Below are 22,182 nucleotides of genomic sequence, written 5' to 3'. Positions count from 1 at the left end.
GTTTGTGGTTTGTTTGGTTGTTGAGAAACAAACAATCTTGGATTTTGTGGACCAAACACCAGATTAATCGAGAAAATAATCTACAGAATAAACGATTATGAAAATAATAATAATAGTTCACACTATTACAGGCTCTGTGTCAGATTGTGGGGTTGATTGCTTCTCAGTCCACAAAGAATAACCTGCAGACATGTGAGTTTTCTTGTTTGTTTGATGTGTTTTTTTTGTCCTCCTCTCTCAGAACTGTGAGAAGTCGCTGGAAGATTTGGGCGTGAAAGTTCAAGACCTCCGCGAGGAAGTGAGGTCAGCGCCGGACACCAACGAGCTTCCTGCAGAAATAGTCAGAGTGGTGGAGTCTTTATGTCAACAACACGACAGGTGACCAGTGACGTGTTAAAAACTGTTGTCACTATAATAATCCACACTTTTCCACACAGATTTTTAAAATCTAGATAAACCACGACGTTCTCAGCTGGGATTCTTCTATTTCAATTTAGTTTTCAATTATTTTCCAGTAAAAGGTCATGCTGCTCTGTTTTATCGGTTCCAGTGAAACACAGAGTTCTCTTATATTTATTTATCTATGACTCATTTGAAGGATTCCCAGTCGACGCAGTTATTTTCTTGTTAGTTTTCGGTTGCTATGCCGTGTTTTTATTTATTTTATTTCATCTCGTACGATGCATGCAGATACCATAAGAAATATGGTATGTTTACGTGTTTGATTGTGTCCACAGTCTGAAGTCCAGGCTGAATGAGCATCGAGGCACCTGCACCACAAACACAGTGCGCTGTCTAAGAGAGTGTCTGGATGCCCTGCAGCAGTGGAGTCAAAGCAAACCGTCGCAGACCGTTTCCTCTGTGCAGGTCTTTATTTTGTCCTTTGATGTATACACATTGTGATCTGTACATTTTACACACACAGATTTGTCTGACGTAAAATCTTTTTCCTCCTGGTTTTAGGGGACGTTAGACGAGGGTGAAAAGTTGCAGGCCAGACTGCGGGAGGAGCGTTCTCATCACGAGTTTCTGACGGACTGCCTGACGCCAGTTTTGTTTGTGAAACTGGAGAGAGACGGATCAGAAACACTCAGAGAAGCTGAGACTCATAAAAGCTCCCTCAACTGGAGCTTAAAGGTATTTGGACTTTCATTTTAACACACAAGATGTTAAAATTTGACATACAAGTCTTGTTCTTATTCTGAAGTACATTTGTGGTAAATAATGCATTGTTCCCTCTTTATTTAAGGACCTTGAAGAAGAGGAGAAACAAAGACAACATGACCTTCAGTCCTCTGATGTCCAGTCCATTAGTCTGAAGAAGACAGGGACCTCTTTCGTGGCACCGCCAAGAAAAAGCAAGCGCTCTCCCGAGAAAAAAGCCCAAGTTAAGCTGCAAAAACCCATTCCATTAACAGGAGAATCCACATCTGCTGAGGACGTCTTGTCAGTTTCAGTTGAGGCTTTGCAAACTGAGACTTCAGCGCCGAAGCCTGACGTGACAGACGTCACGGAAGACGCCGAGACTGCTGCCGAGGAAACGACGACATGGAAATCTCCGACAGATGTTTCAGAAACCATCACCACCACTGAAGTGGCACAGCTTAAAGGTTCAAAGCCCGATGTCACGGGTGAACCCAGTGAAGCTGCGGCCGGTGAACCCTCACTGATCCAGGACGTCACTGAAACCGTTGTTCAAGAAGAAACTACACCTGTACCATCCAGAAGAAAAACCAAAACCAAAACCACTGTCTCATCCAGACCACTTATTCTGGATGGGACAAGGATTCCTGACCCTGTAAAAACTGATGTTGACGATGAACTCACCAAGAAAGTTCATGAGATCCCAGAATCACTCACAGAGCAAGTAAAGACCACGGCAGAGCCCGGGCAATCTGGTGAAGAGGCAATGAGTCTAGAAGTGTCCCAGGCAATCACGGATGCAGAAACTACACAGTTAAAGGATGATTTTGAAAGTCCAACTCTCCTGACTTCAGAGCCTGTCACGGAAACAGATGCAGAACAACCCAAGTCTGGTCTTCAAACACAAGAGTTGGAGAGTTCAGAACTTTCCACAGTTTTAGAGCCATTTACTGCACAGACTTTAATTACTGATTACTTTGAAGAGCTTCAGGAAACTAAGAAAGAACCTGAGGACGGGGAAACTTCAATTGTGCAGGTAACAATAGAGTCGACTGAAACTGCTTGTGTGGAAGAACGTAAACTCTTGCCAAGTGAAAAACAGGTTGAAGACACCAAGACCGAAACACCTGAGGCTGATATTGTGGAGGAAAGTAAGGGCGTACCACCCAGAAAGAAGTATAAGAGTGGTGAACCAGTGTCAGGAGCTGAGGAGTCTACATTTGTGGTCAAAGTATCAGAGAAGTTTTTAACCACAGAGTTTGTGCCAGGGCTACTAGAAAGAGCTGCTCTAGAGACAATTGAGATTTTACTACCTAAGCGAAAATCAAAGGATCCAAAGCGTTCTCAGAAACACATGGATCAGCTGGCAGCACACATGGAGGGGGAACCTGAAAGTCAACCGTCTGACTTGAGTTTGAAGGAGCAAACTGAAAGTGCTGGTGTTGCTTCTCTAGGTGAGGAACCTAAAGATAACAAGAAAGAATATGACGACTTGAAGACGTCTTCAATTACAAAGGAGGTCACTGAGAGAACTGAAATGACTGTGAAAGAATATAAGCTTTCTCCAACTAAAAGAAGACCAAAGGGACCAAAGCTCTCCCCTGGACATGGTACCAAAGGGGTGGAAGATACTAAGCAACTGCCTGACAGCCAGGAGCCATCCAGAGAGCAAACTGAAAATGTTGTGGAAGGAATTGAATCACAGAGTCTTGAAGTCTCCACAGTTATGGATAAAATGTCTCCCCACGATAGAACTGTTGGTGCAGAAGAACCTGAAAAGACTCCCATTGTCACAGAGTTTGGTGAAGGTCAAGCTGAATTTGTTGTTGTGGAAAAAAGTAAATTATCACCACCAAGGAGAAAGTCAAAGAGAACTGAGCTTCCTCTAAAACCTGCTGACGATGAGACACCGCAGGCATTGGAGGAGCCAGAAGGTCAGAAACCTGTTGTGATTTCCAGTGTCCAAAAGGAAAAAGCTCTTGACATTCTCCCAGCATCTGATTCAGGTAAATCAGCTGATGTGGCATCTGAACAAAATGAGACTGAAGTTGATAATCAAAAGTCCTCAGCTCCAGATGAGGCCACAAGCCAGATCTTGCCAGGCAGAAGAAAGTCAAAAAGTCCAAACGTTTCTCCAGAACTTTCTCCCATGGAGGAAACACAGGCTGTGGAAAAACTTGACAGTCAGAAAACTGAAGCTGCTGGTGTGGAGGAACCTAAGGCTTTACCCAGCAGGAGGAAGTCAAAGAGTCCAAAGGTCTCTCCAGAAGCTCCTCGCAAGGAGGAAACACAGGCTATTGACCAAACTGATAGTCAGATAACTGAAGCTGCTGTTGTAGAAGAACCTAAGGTTATACCCAAGAGGAAGTCAAAGAAAGGCCCCGACAGTCCAAAGCTATCTTCAACTGAACCAACTGGAATGACCGTTGAGGTAAAAGGAAAGCTGTCGCCATCGAAAAGAAAAACAAAGGTCCCAGAACTTTCTCCTGAAGTTGTCACTAAGGATGAGGCACAGATTGTAAAAGAGCCTGAAATACAGACATTGATGGAGCAAACTGAGACTGATGTTACAACAACTCGAGCACCAGTGTGTGACATTACTGTGGCTGCTGTTGTGGAGTTCAAGGAAGGTGGGAATGAGCTTGAAATCCATAAATCAACTTCAACTGGACAGGCAGTCACTGAAGCAAAGGAGATTACTGCTATTGAGGAAAGTAAGGTCATGCCCAGTAGAAGAAAGACAAAGAGTCCAAAAGTTTCTCCCGAACTTTCTCATAAGGAGAAAAAACAGACCATGGAAAAGCCTGACAGTCAGATAACTGAAGCTGCTGTTGTGGAAGAACCTAAAGTTGTACCCAACACGAGGAAGTCAAAGAAAGTCCCTGCCAGTCCAAAGCCATCTTCAACTACAGAGGTGGATGCAGGAAAAACTGAAATAACTGTTGTTGAAAAAGGAAAGCTGTCACCAACCAAAAGAAAAACAAAGGCCCTTAAAGTTTCTCCAGAGCTTTCTGCCACAGTCCGAGCAAATACTAATGAAGAGTCTGAGAGTCAAATGCCATCTTCAGGTCCAGAGGACGTCACAGAATCAACTGATATTTCTATGATGGAAAAGAGAACACCAGATGTCACTGTTGTAGAAGAAACAATGCTAATACCGACTGAGGTTTGCACAGTCCCAGAGGCAGTCTCTGCTCCCGAAAGACCTGCTCATGTAGATGCTGAAGAGGGTAAGAAGACATACACTGATGACGAGAAGCCTGTCACAACTTCAGAGATCATCGCAGAGAAGACGGAAATTGCAATTGTGGAAGAAACTAAACCCATAAGCCAGGAAAAAGACATCAAGAGAGATATTACCCAGACGTTTGAGATAAAGCCAGTTCACCCAGTAGCTGAACGCGACTCCACTCAGACCACTACTCTTGAGTCAGAGGTGACAGAAATGAGCCCAACTGAGCAAGAAATAATAAAACTAAGTAAATCTATGAGTCATCTTAAGCTTATGGCAACCACACTGAAAAAACAGGATAAGGAACAAGTCTCTGATGAACCATTAAAACCATCTTACAAGGAAACATGTGTCATTGAAAAGTCTGAGAGTCAAATAACTGAAGCTGTGGTCATGGATGAACCTAAGGTTAAACCCAATAAAAGGAGGTCAAAGAAGAGTGCTAATGGTAAGAAGCCATCTTCAGTGGTCACAACACTGACCAAAATGACTGTGGTGGAAAAAGAAATTCTTTCACCAGAAGTTTCCTTAGAACTTGCCAATAAGGAGAAGATTCCAACTGAGAAGATAGAAGATCAGATGTCATCCAAAATGCAAACCGATGTTGCTGTCGTGGAAGAAACCACGCCTTTGACAGGAGCAATATCAAACACTGTTGAGGTTTGCGCAGTTCCAGAGATAGTCTGTGACCTTGAAAGGCCTGCTGATGTAGAAGATAAAGATTCTAAAAAAGAACTTGACATTGTGGAATCTGCAGAGGTTGCTACGGAAAAGTCTGAAACTGCGGTTGTGGAAGAAGCTAAACCCACAAGTCAGGGGGTCACTAATCTTGTTACGTCAATTGCCCGTCAATTAAGAGAAACTGCAGGGGAGATTCAAACTACTCTAGTAGACATGATCACTTCTCAAGTTGAAGTTTCAGATTCTAATCAGGAAGTTCCAAAAGAGGTTGTCGTACAGACTGCAGATACTCAACAACCTCAACTGGAGAGTGATACTTCTCATCCTCAAGATGAACCCCTAGAGTCTAAAGGTGACTCTAAAAAGGCCTTAGACAAAACCATAGATGCACCACATGAAGCAGAATACATTGACAACTTACTGAAAGAGACAACAGAAATTCAGAGGAGATATTTGGTACTCGATATGACTGGAACCACCCAGGCACAGGAGATAGAGCCAGACCACCCTGAAGCTGAAGGAGACACCACTCATGAGGCAGAGGCAGATGTGACACTAATAAGCCCAACTGAGCAAGAAATCATCAAACTAAGTGAATCCATGAGTCATCTTAAGCTCATCGAAACCACAAAGAAAAAAGATAAAGTGGACAAGAAACATGGTCTCATTCTACAACTCGATAAAGAAGAGACAGCAAAGGAGCCAAAATTAGACATCACTGAAACGAGTACAGAGAGGGAAGAAGGACCAGAAAAGAAAGAACAGACTAGTCCTGATAAGCCTGGGGTTGGTGTAACTGAGATAAATGTTCAAGTCAGCATAACTGAATACAGTGTCCAAGAACAGCCTTCTACACTGTTGCTACATGACGTAGACAAATCACCCAAAAGCTTGGATGAAAACACTTCCATTGAGAAAATCCACACAGAGCCATGCGTTATACAACTAGATGTACAGACCACGACAGAGGGGCAACTGCCAATAATAAATATTCAAACAAAAGCTCTGATTACTGTTGATGTTAAACCAGAAGACACCGCAGGTGAGGTCGTTGAGATTAAGGTGCAAGAAAGAAAAGTTGAAAGTCAAAGCAATGTGGTTCAAATGGACTCGGCTCCGCCTGCTGAATCGCTTCAACCATGTGACACAGAGCAAGAAGTCACAGAAAAAAGCATGCATAAGGAAAACATTGCAAAACCAAGTCAGAGTGAAATGGAGACCTTGAAAGCCAAAGAGGAAAAACCAAAAGAAAAGCATCCTGAAACATCAACACATGTAACCAAAAGCCTGGATGAAAAGATGGTGACGACTCATGTGGAACGTGAAATACGGGTGATACAACTCGATATGCCGACCACTTTTGAGGAGCACGAAAAAACACATGTCAAGATAACCAAAGAGCTAAAGATAGATGTACAGACACAGAGCGACAACGGGCCTCCAAATAAAGATGAGACTGTGGCTGACGAGCACTCAGAAGGTGCTGCCGATAAGACAAAAGAAATCAAGTCAGTCACTGATTTGTCACCAGCTCAGCAGAGTGAAGGACAGGAAGACACTTCAAAACCAAGAGAAACAGTGACAAAGACAGACCTAAACGATCGTGAAGTGCATGAAGACCAGTCTGAGGTTCCTACAGATGATTTTTACGATGCCCTTCAAAGTCTGGATGAAATGCCTGTTAGTGTGGAGAAAATCCATGTGGAGCCTGAAGTGTGTGTTTTACAACCTGATACACAGACCATTAAGCCAGATCAGACTGATGGTGAGGTGACCATGCTCGAAGTGAGGGTTGAGAAACCTGACAAGGATGAGCCACAGACAGCCGATGAAACCTTTGTTGTCACCACACCTAAAAAACCACAGGTGGATCAATTTGCACCTCAGAATCTGGATGAAACTTCTGAAAGTGTGGTGGAAATTACAGGGGTCATCATAAAGGACCACAAAATCACATGTGTCTCAATGACAGAGGAGCCAGGCACTGAAAGAGAACAGACTACTGCCCTCAGTGAAACAGTTCCAGAAGACAAAGAAAAGAAAGAAAATGATGATCAGACTGATGGTGAGGTGACCATGGTAGAAGTGAGGGTAGAGAAACTTGACAAGGAAGAACCACAGGAGGCTCAAGAAACCATTTGTGTCACCACACCTAAAGAACCACAGGCAGATGAAGATGCATCTCTGAGTCTGGATGAAACATCTGTTATTGAGGAGAAAGTCCACATTCAGCCTGAAGTGTGTGTTGTACAACCTGGAATCACTTGTATCGTCATGACAGAGGGGACAAGGATTGATGCGGAAGTGATTGCCCTTACTGTAAAACTTCCAGACGACAAAGAAAAGCCAGATCAGACTGATGGTGAGGTGACCATGATAGAAGTGAGTGTTGAGAAACTTGACAAGGATGAGCCACTGGAGCCTGACACAACAGTTTGTATTACCACACCTAAAGAACTGCAGGAAGATGAAGAAGGACCTCAGAGTCTGGATGAAACATCTGTTATTGAGGAGAAAGTCCTCATTGAGCCTGAAGTGTGTGTCGTACAACCTGGGATTACCTGTATTGTCACCACAGAGGGGACAAGGATTGACAAAGAAAAGCCAGATCAGACTGATGGCGAGGTGACCATGATTGAAATGAGGGTTGAGAAACTTGACAAGGATGAGCCACCGGAGGCTGATGAAACAATTTGTGTTATAGTTGCTGAAAAGCAAGAGGATGGAGCTCAGAGTGATGCCATTGAGCCATCATCTGTTGATTTATCAGCAGCTCAACTGAATGAGACATTTCCAGAAATTACCTTGCCTGAGCAGGACATCAAAGAAGGACATGTGCAACTGTTGGAACCTAAAATGCATGATGTACCCAAGAGCCAGGATGTAAAATCTGAGAGTGAACATGAACTCAAAACTGTCACAACTGAAAAGGAACCAGCACTGGAATCAAGTATCCAGTTGGAGACAGTTACAGAAAGCAAGGAGATGATTCCCACAGATGTTCAGCCTGACAACTCGACAGTGGAGATGAGCACGGTAGAAGAGAAAGACAAAGCAGCTGAATCTCTGCCTGAACTCAGTGTCACTGATGAAGCTCAAACTGACAAAGACAAAACAGATGCAACAGAAAAAGAGGAGGAGCCAGAGAGACCCATTCAGGATCAACAGACGAAAACAGGGGCCGAAGTAGATCTACAAGATATTCCGTTCCCTGTAGCCACCACTGACGAAGTCAAGATCCAGATGATTGATTCGTCAAAGGTAAGACATGATCTGATTTCTTACAAGACAAAGTATTCTGTGGTTTATTCTTTGCCTCTTTTAGGAAGTTCAGTTTATGAAATGGTACTTTTACACAATGAGATGACATAAAAATAAAAGATGTGAGGAGACTCGTTCTGTGCAGCACTTTGGCTGAGCAACGCAAATTTCTGAATCTGATTATGCAAATCCAACCTAAGCAAGGAATTTGTGTAGTTCACTTTGGTAACAGAAAAAAACAAACTTGCTTGACATGATGTCATGACAGCCAATTTGGATAAAGAGTCTTCCCTTGGCTCAAAACAATATTTAAATGTAACCTCTCAGTAGAAATATTTTAGTAGTTTGCGGTTTGACAGAGTAATATATCTTCAGAAGCTAATGTTTTTAATTTTTCATAATGAAGTTAAGTAGACCAGTGGTTCCCAAACTGTGCAGGGAGGTGATGCATGCAAATGATGCATGTTGCACTAGCATGTGTGGATATGGTTGTGAAATGATTGGCAGGTATGTTTTTTGATTCTGCCTTCTTGAACATTAAAGCAAATTCAATCCAACTGCTCCCTCTCTCTCTCTATCTCTATCTCTCTCTCTGTGTATACACAAAACTGATTCATAAGTCATCAACAACACTGTTTGGTTGTTGCAAACAGACATTACGTACATCAATGCCATATCCTGCACTTGTAAACTGGCAGACGGTAAATAGTCGATACTTTTCTAGTCCTGACGACCACTCAAAGCGCTCTACACTACAGTTTGGCCATTCACCAATTCACACCCACAAATTCGAACATTCATACCGTGCACAGACATACAGTAAGCAGCACTTTCTTTAGCACACAGGTATCATACCCATTCACAAGCTCATGACACTGTCATCAGGAGCGACGTAGGGTAAAGTGACTTGCCCAAGAACACATCAGCGTTTAGACCAGTGGATCAAACCTCCAACTTTCCTGTTGGAAGCTCTTGTTTTTTCTTTCAAAGAAGTCAGTTGTAAATTTGTTGTCTTGTGTGTGGAGAATACAGACACACAGACCTGTGATGAAGAGAGACCACAGTGTGTTCTGTGGCTCACAGGCTTCGCAAAAAAGGTTTGGGAACCACTGGTATCGACAGAGGAAGGGGGAGTAAGGAGAAAATCATAGTTCTCTTGTTCTAAGGAGTCACATTGTATTTATATCCGTTTTTATGTTGTTGTGCCCTGTTTGCTGCATGTAGTGTATGTGTTTGCACTCGCTAACATTACTTGCAGGTCCAGGATTCAGTTGAACTCCAATTTTATGAGATATTTACTGAGTATATATGGCAGAAAAAAAATTTATGTTTTATTTCTCATGAATGTAAAGCAAACATCATCTCTGAGACATGTGTTACCTGTGTTACCAAAGGTGTCGGTGCTGGGTGAAACAAAGACAACGTTTGTAGATATTAGCAAACCTGAACAAGACCTCAAGCCTGTTGAGATGAAGTTGATCCATGTGGAGCGTCAAATACGCTTTATACAACTTGATATGCCCAATACTCTTGAGGAGCATTTGACATTTGTCAAGATAACAAAAGAGCCAAAGATGGATGTGGATACTTCAAAACCAAGAGAAACAGTGATGAAGACAGACCCCCAAGATCTTGAAGTGCAAGAAGACACATCTGACATTTCTGCACAAGGTTTTTACAAAGGTTTGATACTAAGTGACACACTTCCAGAAGATAAAGAAAGGCAAGAAAAGACTGATGGTGAGGTGACCGTGATCAAAGTGAGGGTTGAGAAACTTGACAAGGATGAGCCACTGGAGGCGGCTCTTATTGAGGAGAAAGTTCTCCCTGAGCCTGAAGTGTGTGTTGAGCAACCTGGAATCACCTGTATTCTCACTACAGAGGTGACAAGGATTGATGAGGATAAGATCATCCTTACTGAAGAACTTCCAGATGACAAAGAAAAGCCAGATCACACTGATGGTGAGGTGACCACGCTCGAAGTGAGGGTTGAGAAACTTGTCGATGAGAAGCCAGATCACACTGATGGTGAGGTGACCACGCTCGAAGTGAGGGTTGAGAAACTTGTCGATGAGGAGAAGCCAGATCACACTGATGGTGAGGTGACCACGCTCGAAGTGAGGGTTGAGAAACTTGACAAGGATGAGTCACTGGAGGCTGCTGTTATTAAGGAGAAAGTTCTTCCTGAGCCTGAAGTGTGTGTTGAGCAACCTGGAATCGCCTGTATTCTCACTACAGAGATGACAAGGATTGATGAGGATAAGATCATCCTAACTGAAGAACTTCCAAATGACAAAGAAAAGCCAGATCACACTGATGGTGAGGTGACCACGCTCGAAGTGAGGGTTGAGAAACTTGACAAGGATGAGCCACTGGAGGCTGCTGTTATTGAGGAGGAAGTTCTTCCTGAGCCTGAAGTGTGTGTTGTACAACCTGGAATCACCTGTATTCTCACTACAGAGGTGACAAGGATTGATGAGGATAAGATCATCCTTACTGAAGAACTTCCAGATGACAAAGAAAAGCCAGATCACACTGATGGTGAGGTGACCACGCTCGAAGTGAGGGTGGAGAAACTTGTCGATGAGGAGAAGCCAGATCACACTGATGGTGAGGTGACCACGCTCGAAGTGAGGGTTGAGAAACTTGTCGATGAGAAGCCAGATCACACTGATGGTGAGGTGACCACGCTCGAAGTGAGGGTTGAGAAACTTGTCGAGGAGAAGCCAGATCACACTGATGGTGAGGTGACCACGCTCGAAGTGAGGGTTGAGAAACTTGACATGAATGAGCCACTGGAGGCTGCTGTTATTGAGGAGAAAGTTCTCCCTGAGCCTGAAGTGTGTGTTGAGCAACCTGGAATCACCTGTATTCTCACTACAGAGATGACAAGGATTGATGAGGATAAGATCATCCTTACTGAAGAACTTCCAAATGACAAAGAAAAGCCAGATCACACTGATGGTGAGGTGACCACGCTCGAAGTGAGGGTTGAGAAACTTGACAAGGATGAGCCACTGGAGGCTGCTGTTATTGAGGAGGAAGTTCTTCCTGAGCCTGAAGTGTGTGTTGTACAACCTGGAATCACCTGTATTCTCACTACAGAGGTGACAAGGATTGATGAGGATAAGATCATCCTTACTGAAGAACTTCCAGATGACAAAGAAAAGCCAGATCACACTGATGGTGAGGTGACCACGCTCGAAGTGAGGGTGGAGAAACTTGTCGATGAGGAGAAGCCAGATCACACTGATGGTGAGGTGACCACGCTCGAAGTGAGGGTTGAGAAACTTGTCGATGAGAAGCCAGATCACACTGATGGTGAGGTGACCACGCTCGAAGTGAGGGTTGAGAAACTTGTCGAGGAGAAGCCAGATCACACTGATGGTGAGGTGACCACGCTCGAAGTGAGGGTTGAGAAACTTGACAAGGATGAGCCACTGGAGGCTGCTGTTATTGAGGAGAAAGTTCTCCCTGAGCCTGAAGTGTGTGTTGAGCAACCTGGAATCACCTGTATTCTCACTACAGAGATGACAAGGATTGATGAGGATAAGATCATCCTTACTGAAGAACTTCCAAATGACAAAGAAAAGCCAGATCACACTGATGGTGAGGTGACCACGCTCGAAGTGAGGGTTGAGAAACTTGACAAGGATGAGCCACTGGAGGCTGCTGTTATTGAGGAGGAAGTTCTTCCTGAGCCTGAAGTGTGTGTTGTACAACCTGGAATCACCTGTATTCTCACTACAGAGGTGACAAGGATTGATGAGGATAAGATCATCCTTACTGAAGAACTTCCAGATGACAAAGAAAAGCCAGATCACACTGATGGTGAGGTGACCACGCTCGAAGTGAGGGTGGAGAAACTTGTCGATGAGGAGAAGCCAGATCACACTGATGGTGAGGTGACCACGCTCGAAGTGAGGGTTGAGAAACTTGACAAGGATGAGCCACTGGAGGCTGCTGTTATTGAGGAGAAAGTTCTCCCTGAGCCTGAAGTGTGTGTTGAGCAACCTGGAATCACCTGTATTCTCACTACAGAGGTGACAAGGATTGATGAGGATAAGATCATCCTTACTGAAGAACTTCCAGATGACAAAGAAAAGCCAGATCACACTGATGGTGAGGTGACCACGCTCGAAGTGAGGGTTGAGAAACTTGTCGATGAGAAGCCAGATCACACTGATGGTGAGGTGACCACGCTCGAAGTGAGGGTTGAGAAACTTGTCGATGAGAAGCCAGATCACACTGATGGTGAGGTGACCACGCTCGAAGTGACGGTTGAGAAACTTGACAAGGATGAGCCACTGGAGGCTGCTGTTATTGAGGAGAAAGTTCTCCCTGAGCCTGAAGTGTGTGTTGAGCAACCTGGAATCACCTGTATTCTCACTACAGAGGTGACAAGGATTGATGAGGATAAGATCATCCTTACTGAAGAACTTCCAGATGACAAAGAAAAGCCAGATCACACTGATGGGGAGGTGACCACGCTCGAAGTGAGGGTTGAGAAACTTGTCGATGAGGAGAAGCCAGATCACACCGATGGTGAGGTGACCACGCTCGAAGTGAGGGTTGAGAAACTTGACAAGGGTGAGCCACTGGAGGCTGCTGTTATTGAGGAGAAAGTTCTCCCTGAGCCTGAAGTGTGTGTTGAGCAACCTGGAATCACCTGTATTCTCACTACAGAGGTGACAAGGATTGATGAGGATAAGATCATCCTTACTGAAGAACTTCCAGATGACAAAGAAAAGCCAGATCACACTGATGGTGAGGTGACCACGCTCGAAGTGAGGGTTGAGAAACTTGTCAATGAGAAGCCAGATCACACTGATGGTGAGGTGACCACGCTCGAAGTGAGGGTTGAGAAACTTGACAAGGATGAGCCACTGGAGGCTGCTGTTATTGAGGAGAAAGTTCTCCCTGAGCCTGAAGTGTGTGTTGAGCAACCTGGAATCACCTGTATTCTCACTACAGAGGTGACAAGGATTGATGAGGATAAGATCATCCTTACTGAAGAACTTCCAGATGACAAAGAAAAGCCAGATCACACTGATGGTGAGGTGACCACGCTCGAAGTGAGGGTGGAGAAACTTGTCGATGAGGAGAAGCCAGATCACACTGATGGTGAGGTGACCACTCTCGAAGTGAGGGTTGAGAAACTTGTCGATGAGAAGCCAGATCACACTGATGGTGAGGTGACCACGCTCGAAGTGAGGGTTGAGAAACTTGACAAGGATGAGCCACTGGAGGCTGCTGTTATTGAGGAGAAAGTTCTCCCTGAGCCTGAAGTGTGTGTTGAGCAACCTGGAATCACCTGTATTCTCACTACAGAGGTGACAAGGATTGATGAGGATAAGATCATCCTTACTGAAGAACTTCCAGATGACAAAGAAAAGCCAGATCACACTGATGGTGAGGTGACCACGCTCGAAGTGAGGGTTGAGAAACTTGTCAATGAGAAGCCAGATCACACTGATGGTGAGGTGACCACGCTCGAAGTGAGGGTTGAGAAACTTGACAAGGATGAGCCACTGGAGGCTGCTGTTATTGAGGAGAAAGTTCTCCCTGAGCCTGAAGTGTGTGTTGAGCAACCTGGAATCACCTGTATTCTCACTACAGAGGTGACAAGGATTGATGAGGATAAGATCATCCTTACTGAAGAACTTCCAGATGACAAAGAAAAGCCAGATCACACTGATGGTGAGGTGACCACGCTCGAAGTGAGGGTGGAGAAACTTGTCGATGAGGAGAAGCCAGATCACACTGATGGTGAGGTGACCACTCTCGAAGTGAGGGTTGAGAAACTTGTCGATGAGAAGCCAGATCACACTGATGGTGAGGTGACCACGCTCGAAGTGAGGGTTGAGAAACTTGTCAATGAGAAGCCAGATCACACTGATGGTGAGGTGACCACGCTCGAAGTGAGGGTTGAGAAACTTGACAAGGATGAGCCACTGGAGGCTGCTGTTATTGAGGAGAAAGTTCTCCCTGAGCCTGAAGTGTGTGTTGAGCAACCTGGAATCACCTGTATTCTCACTACAGAGGTGACAAGGATTGATGAGGATAAGATCATCCTTACTGAAGAACTTCCAGATGACAAAGAAAAGCCAGATCACACTGATGGTGAGGTGACCACGCTCGAAGTGAGGGTGGAGAAACTTGTCGATGAGGAGAAGCCAGATCACACTGATGGTGAGGTGACCACTCTCGAAGTGAGGGTTGAGAAACTTGTCGATGAGAAGCCAGATCACACTGATGGTGAGGTGACCACGCTCGAAGTGAGGGTTGAGAAACTTGTCAATGAGAAGCCAGATCACACTGATGGTGAGGTGACCACGCTCGAAGTGAGGGTTGAGAAACTTGACAAGGATGAGCCACTGGAGGCTGCTGTTATTGAGGAGAAAGTTCTCCCTGAGCCTGAAGTGTGTGTTGAGCAACCTGGAATCACCTGTATTCTCACTACAGAGGTGACAAGGATTGATGAGGATAAGATCATCCTTACTGAAGAACTTCCAGATGACAAAGAAAAGCCAGATCACACTGATGGTGAGGTGACCACGCTCGAAGTGAGGGTGGAGAAACTTGTCGATGAGGAGAAGCCAGATCACACTGATGGTGAGGTGACCACTCTCGAAGTGAGGGTTGAGAAACTTGTCGATGAGAAGCCAGATCACACTGATGGTGAGGTGACCACGCTCGAAGTGAGGGTTGAGAAACTTGTCGAGGAGAAGCCAGATCACACTGATGGTGAGGTGACCACGCTCGAAGTGACTGTTGAGAAACTTGACAAGGATGAGCCACTGGAGGCTGCTGTTATTGAGGAGAAAGTTCTCCCTGAGCCTGAAGTGTGTGTTGAGCAACCTGGAATCACCTGTATTCTCACTACAGAGATGACAAGGATTGATGAGGATAAGATCATCCTTACTGAAGAACTTCCAAATGACAAAGAAAAGCCAGATCACACTGATGGGGAGGTGACCACGCTCGAAGTGAGGGTTGAGAAACTTGACAAGGATGAGCCACTGGAGGCTGCTGTTATTGAGGAGGAAGTTCTTCCTGAGCCTGAAGTGTGTGTTGTACAACCTGGAATCACCTGTATTCTCACTACAGAGGTGACAAGGATTGATGAGGATAAGATCATCCTTACTGAAGAACTTCCAGATGACAAAGAAAAGCCAGATCACACTGATGGTGAGGTGACCACGCTCGAAGTGAGGGTGGAGAAACTTGTCGATGAGGAGAAGCCAGATCACACTGATGGTGAGGTGACCACGCTCGAAGTGAGGGTTGAGAAACTTGACAAGGATGAGCCACTGGAGGCTGCTGTTATTGAGGAGAAAGTTCTCCCTGAGCCTGAAGTGTGTGTTGAGCAACCTGGAATCACCTGTATTCTCACTACAGAGGTGACAAGGATTGATGAGGATAAGATCATCCTTACTGAAGAACTTCCAGATGACAAAGAAAAGCCAGATCACACTGATGGTGAGGTGACCACGCTCGAAGTGAGGGTGGAGAAACTTGACGATGAGGAGAAGCCAGATCACACTGATGGTGAGGTGACCACGCTCGAAGTGAGGGTTGAGAAACTTGTCGATGAGAAGCCAGATCACACTGATGGTGAGGTGACCACGCTCGAAGTGACGGTTGAGAAACTTGACAAGGATGAGCCACTGGAGGCTGCTGTTATTGAGGAGAAAGTTCTCCCTGAGCCTGAAGTGTGTGTTGAGCAACCTGGAATCACCTGTATTCTCACTACAGAGGTGACAAGGATTGATGAGGATAAGATCATCCTTACTGAAGAACTTCCAGATGACAAAGAAAAGCCAGATCACACTGATGGTGAGGTGACCACGCTCGAAGTGAGGGTTGAGAAACTTGTCGATGAGGAGAAGCCAGATCACACCGATGGTGAGGTGACCACGCTCGAAGTGAGGGTTGAGAAACTTGACAAGGGTGAGCCACTGGAGGCTGCTGTTATTGAGGAGAAAGTTCTCCCTGAGCCTGAAGTGTGTGTTGAGCAACCTGGAATCACCTGTATTCTCACTACAGAGGTGACAAGGATTGATGAGGATAAGATCATCCTTACTGAAGAACTTCCAGATGACAAAGAAAAGCCAGATCACACTGATGGTGAGGTGACCACGCTCGAAGTGAGGGTTGAGAAACTTGTCAATGAGAAGCCAGATCACACTGATGGTGAGGTGACCACGCTCGAAGTGAGGGTTGAGAAACTTGACAAGGATGAGCCACTGGAGGCTGCTGTTATTGAGGAGAAAGTTCTCCCTGAGCCTGAAGTGTGTGTTGAGCAACCTGGAATCACCTGTATTCTCACTACAGAGGTGACAAGGATTGATGAGGATAAGATCATCCTTACTGAAGAACTTCCAGATGACAAAGAAAAGCCAGATCACACTGATGGTGAGGTGACCACGCTCGAAGTGAGGGTGGAGAAACTTGTCGATGAGGAGAAGCCAGATCACACTGATGGTGAGGTGACCACTCTCGAAGTGAGGGTTGAGAAACTTGTCGATGAGAAGCCGGATCACACTGATGGTGAGGTGACCACGCTCGAAGTGAGGGTTGAGAAACTTGACAAGGATGAGCCACTGGAGGCTGCTGTTATTGAGGAGAAAGTTCTCCCTGAGCCTGAAGTGTGTGTTGAGCAACCTGGAATCACCTGTATTCTCACTACAGAGGTGACAAGGATTGATGAGGATAAGATCATCTTTACTGAAGAACTTCCAGATGACAAAGAAAAGCCAGATCACACTGATGGTGAGGTGACCACGCTCGAAGTGAGGGTTGAGAAACTTGTCAATGAGAAGCCAGATCACACTGATGGTGAGGTGACCACGCTCGAAGTGAGGGTTGAGAAACTTGACAAGGATGAGCCACTGGAGGCTGCTGTTATTGAGGAGAAAGTTCTCCCTGAGCCTGAAGTGTGTGTTGAGCAACCTGGAATCACCTGTATTCTCACTACAGAGGTGACAAGGATTGATGAGGATAAGATCATCCTTACTGAAGAACTTCCAGATGACAAAGAAAAGCCAGATCACACTGATGGTGAGGTGACCACGCTCGAAGTGAGGGTGGAGAAACTTGTCGATGAGGAGAAGCCAGATCACACTGATGGTGAGGTGACCACTCTCGAAGTGAGGGTTGAGAAACTTGTCGATGAGAAGCCAGATCACACTGATGGTGAGGTGACCACGCTCGAAGTGAGGGTTGAGAAACTTGTCAATGAGAAGCCAGATCACACTGATGGTGAGGTGACCACGCTCGAAGTGAGGGTTGAGAAACTTGTCGATGAGAAGCCAGATCACACTGATGGTGAGGTGACCACGCTCGAAGTGAGGGTTGAGAAACTTGACAAGGATGAGCCACTGGAGGCTTCTGTTATTGAGGAGAAAGTTCTCCCTGAGCCTGAAGTGTGTATTGAGCAACCTGGAATCACCTGTATTCTCACTACAGAGGTGACAAGGATTGATGAGGATAAGATCATCCTTACTGAAGAACTTCCAGATGACAAAGAAAAGCCAGATCACACTGATGGTGAGGTGACCACGCTCGAAGTGAGGGTGGAGAAACTTGTCGATGAGGAGAAGCCAGATCACACTGATGGTGAGGTGACCACGCTCGAAGTGAGGGTTGAGAAACTTGTCGATGAGAAGCCAGATCACACTGATGGTGAGGTGACCACGCTCGAAGTGAGGGTTGAGAAACTTGACAAGGATGAGCCACTGGAGGCTGCTGTTATTGAGGAGAAAGTTCTCCCTGAGCCTGAAGTGTGTGTTGAGCAACCTGGAATCACCTGTATTCTCACTACAGAGGTGACAAGGATTGATGAGGATAAGATCATCCTTACTGAAGAACTTCCAGATGACAAAGAAAAGCCAGATCACACTGATGGTGAGGTGACCACGCTCGAAGTGAGGGTTGAGAAACTTGTCAATGAGGAGAAGCCAGATCACATTGATGGTGAGGTGACCATGCTCGAAGTGAGGGTTGAGAAACTTGTCGATGAGGAGAAGCCAGATCACATTGATGGGGAGGTGACCATGCTCGATGTGAGGGTTGAGAAACTTGACAAGGATGAGCCACTGGAGGCTGCAGTTATTGAGGAGAAAGTTCTCCCTGAGCCTGAAGTGTGTGTTGAGCAACCTGGAATCACCTGTATTCTCACTGCAGAGGTGACAAGGATTGATGAGGATAAGATCATCCTTACTGAAGAACTTCCAGATGACAAAGAAGAGCCAGATCACACTGATGGTGAGGTGACCACGCTCGAAGTGAGGGTTGAGAAACTTGTCAATGAGGAGAAGCCTGATCACATTGATGGGGAGGTGACCACGCTCGAAGTGAGAGTTGAGAAACTTGACAAGGATGAGCCACTGGAGGCTGCTGTTATTGAGGAGAAAGTTCTCCCTGAGCCTGAAGTGTGTGTTGAGCAACCTGGAATCACCTGTATTCTCACTACAGAGGTGACAAGGATTGATGAGGATAAGATCATCCCTACTGAAGAACTTCCAGATGACAAAGAAAAGCCAGATCACACTGATGGTGAGGTGACCACGCTCGAAGTGAGGGTTGAGAAACTTGTCAATGAGGAGAAGCCAGATCACATTGATGGTGAGGTGACCATGCTCGAAGTGAGGGTTGAGAAACTTGTCGATGAGGAGAAGCCAGATCACATTGATGGTGAGGTGACCATGCTAGAAGTGAGGGTTGAGAAACTTGTTGATGAGGAGAAGCCAGATCACATTGATGGGGAGGTGACCACGCTCGAAGTGAGAGTTGAGATACTTGACAAGGATGAGCCACTGGAGGCTGCTGTTATTGAGGAGAAAGTTCTCCCTGAGCCTGAAGTGTGTGTTGTACAACCTGGAATCACCTGTATTCTCACTACAGAGGTGACAAGGATTGATGAGGATAATATCATCCTTACTGAGGAACTTCCAGATGACAACGAAAAGCCAGATCACACTGATGGTGAGGTGACCACGCTCGAAGTGAGGGTTGAGAAATTTGTAGATGAGGAGAAGCCAGATCACATTGATGGGGAGGTGACCACGCTCGAAGTGAGAGTTGAGAAACTTGACAAGGATGAGCCACTGGAGGCTGCTGTTATTGAGGAGAAAGTTCTCCCTGAGCCTGAAGTGTGTGTTGAGCAACCTGGAATCACCTGTATTCTCACTACAGAGGTGACAAGGATTGATGAGGATAAGATCATCCTTACTGAAGAACTTCCAGATGACAAAGAAAAGCCAGATCACACCGATGGTGAGGTGACCACGCTCGAAGTGAGGGTTGAGAAACTTGTCAATGAGGAGAAGCCAGATCACATTGATGGGGAGGTGACCATGCTCGATGTGAGCGTTGAGAAACTTGACAAGGATGAGCCACTGGAGGCTGCTGTTAGTGAGGAGAAAGTTCTCCCTGAGCCTGAAGTGTGTGTTGTACAACCTGGAATCACCTGTATTCTCACTACAGAGGTGACAAGGATTGATGAGGATAAGATCATCCTTACTGAAGAACTTCCAGATGACAAAGAAAAGCCAGATCACATTGATGGTGAGGTGACCACGCTCGAAGTGAGGGTTGAGAAACTTGACAAGGATGAGCCACAGGAGGCTGATGAAACAAAAGGACCAAATATTGACCAAGATCCACCTCTGAGTTTGGATGAAATGTCTGATAATGTGGTGGAAATTATAGATTCCATTAAAAAGGACCATGAAATCACATATGTTACCGTGACCACTGTGCGTAGGATTGAAACAGAAAAGAGTGAAATAGTTCCAGAAGACATAGAAAAGCCAGATCAGACTGATGGTGACGTGGATGAGCCACAGGAGGCTGATCAAACAATTTTTGTCATAACGACAACAGGACCAAAAATAGTTGCACCTCAGAATCTGGATGAAACATCTGTTAGTGAGGAGAGAATCCACATGGACCATGAATCTGATGCACAGGCCACTACAGAGGATCAGGAATTCTCCCATGTTGATCTTACACTGGAGGCTAGCACTGACACAGAACAGACAGAAAAGCCTGAGAAACTTCAAATGGATGAGCCAAAGAAGGCTGATGAACCCATATGTGATACCATTTGTGTCATCACACTAAAAGAACCACAGGTTTATCAAGATGCACCCCAGAGTCTGGATGAATTGTCTGTTAGTGAGGACCAAATCTACATCAAGCCTGAAGTATGTGTTGTACAACCTGAGACACGGATCATCATAACAGAGCATGAAATCACATATGTTCCAGTGACAAAGGAGGCAATATTCTCCGAACAAGACCTTAAGGATTTTGAAGTACAAGAAGAGAAGGGTGAAGTTTATACAGATGATTTTCATGATGCAATTCAGAGTCTGGATGAAACATCTGTCACAGCGGCAGAGGAGGCAATGATTGGTACAGAGCAGACAAGTGTTTTCAGTGAAAAGATGGCAGAAGATGATGTGACCATGGTTGAGACACATGACATGCACAAGCCAGAGATGGCTGATGGAACCACTTGTGTTAGGATAGCAAAAGGACCAAAGATAGAAAAAGTTCAGGCAAGTATTACACGTAAAACCTTGCCAGAAAGCAAACATAAGACAACAACTGATGTTCTTCATCTCAAGCAGGCAAGAGTTCACATCCATGAGAAGCAGGGGGATTCAATTCAGAGTGACACAACTGAACCATCCTCTGTTGATTTATCAGCAGATCAGCCTTTAAGCCTGGATGACACCTCTGTTTATGTGGAGATAATTATCAAGGCCATTATAAAGAAGCATGAAATGACATATGTTACAGTAACAAAGGAGTCAATAATTGATACAAAACAGACATGTGCCCTGAATGAGAAAGTACCAGAAGATAAAGTAAAGCCAGGACACTCTGTTGTTAAGATGACTGTTCTGGAAGTAAAGGTTGAGACAAATGACATGGATGAGTCGCAGAAGTCTGTTCGCACCACAGCAGTAGGACCAAAAACTGATATCATTCCAAAGATTTCCGAGTCGGAAAAAAGACCAGAAAACAAAGCTAGGACCACAGCTGATGTTCTGTCAGGGGAGAGTACAGTGAAGTTGAGAGTGGATGTGCGAAAAAGCAGTGTGGAAAAGCAAGAGGATGCAGTTCAGAGTGACTCCACAGAACCTTTCGACGTTGATTTGTCAGCAGCTGAGACATTTACAGCAGCAGAAATGAACTTATGTGAGAGAAACATCACAAAACCAAGAGAAACTGTGATTAAGGTCAGCCTCACAGATCGTGAAGTGCAAGAGGGGCACTCTGAGGTTTCTCCACAAGATGTTCATGATGCACCTCAAAGTCTGGATGAACCACCTGACAGTTCGAAGGCCAGAGAACATGAAAGCACGTGTGATAGAGTCACAAAGGAGCCGAGGATTGATACGGATCAGACAAGTGTCATGAGTGAAAAAGTACCAGAAGACAAAGAAAAGCCAGAACCGACTGCTGGTGAGATGACCGTGGTAGAAGTCAAGGTTGAGAATATTGATGATTCACAAAAGATATTAGATGAAAAACCTGAAACAGTGGATGAAATCCACAAGGAGGATGAAAACATTTCTGTCCCAACAGTCGAAGATGTAAAGATAGACATCATTGAAACAAGTGTGATGTGTGAAAGCTTGCCAAAAGAAAGCAAAGTCAAGACAACAGCTGAGATTCATTCTGAGGAGACCAGAGTTGACGTGCAGCAGATCAGAGAAGGAGAGAAGAAGAGACTGATCCAGGGACAAAGAGGAGAAACAAGAGTCAAAGTAGAGCAACAAGATATTCTACTCCTAGAAACAACCACCAGTGAAGGCAAGCTTCAGAGCTTAGGTCTTCCAAAGGTA

General features: G+C 45.2%; 1 protein-coding gene across 7 annotated transcripts in view; it reads left to right on the top strand.

Annotated features, from left to right (window-relative positions):
* syne2b (spectrin repeat containing, nuclear envelope 2b) overlaps positions 1-22,182 on the top strand; it is a 108,262-nt gene that overhangs the window by 23,330 nt on the left and 62,750 nt on the right. For all 7 annotated transcript variants that reach the window (XM_058614571.1, XM_058614574.1, XM_058614568.1 and 4 more), the window contains 4 exons: positions 242-378; positions 738-867; positions 964-1,137; positions 1,250-8,317. In XM_058614571.1, coding sequence (XP_058470554.1) covers positions 242-378; positions 738-867; positions 964-1,137; positions 1,250-8,317 — 7,509 coding nt within the window. The remainder of the gene's footprint in view (positions 1-241; positions 379-737; positions 868-963; positions 1,138-1,249; positions 8,318-22,182) is intronic.

The sequence above is a fragment of the Solea solea genome, chromosome 18 (assembly GCF_958295425.1).
Source record: "Solea solea chromosome 18, fSolSol10.1, whole genome shotgun sequence".
NCBI classification, from domain to species: Eukaryota; Metazoa; Chordata; class Actinopteri; order Pleuronectiformes; family Soleidae; genus Solea; species Solea solea.
The sequence above is the reverse complement of the archived record's forward strand: the minus strand, read 5'-3'. Positions and strand labels throughout refer to the sequence as shown.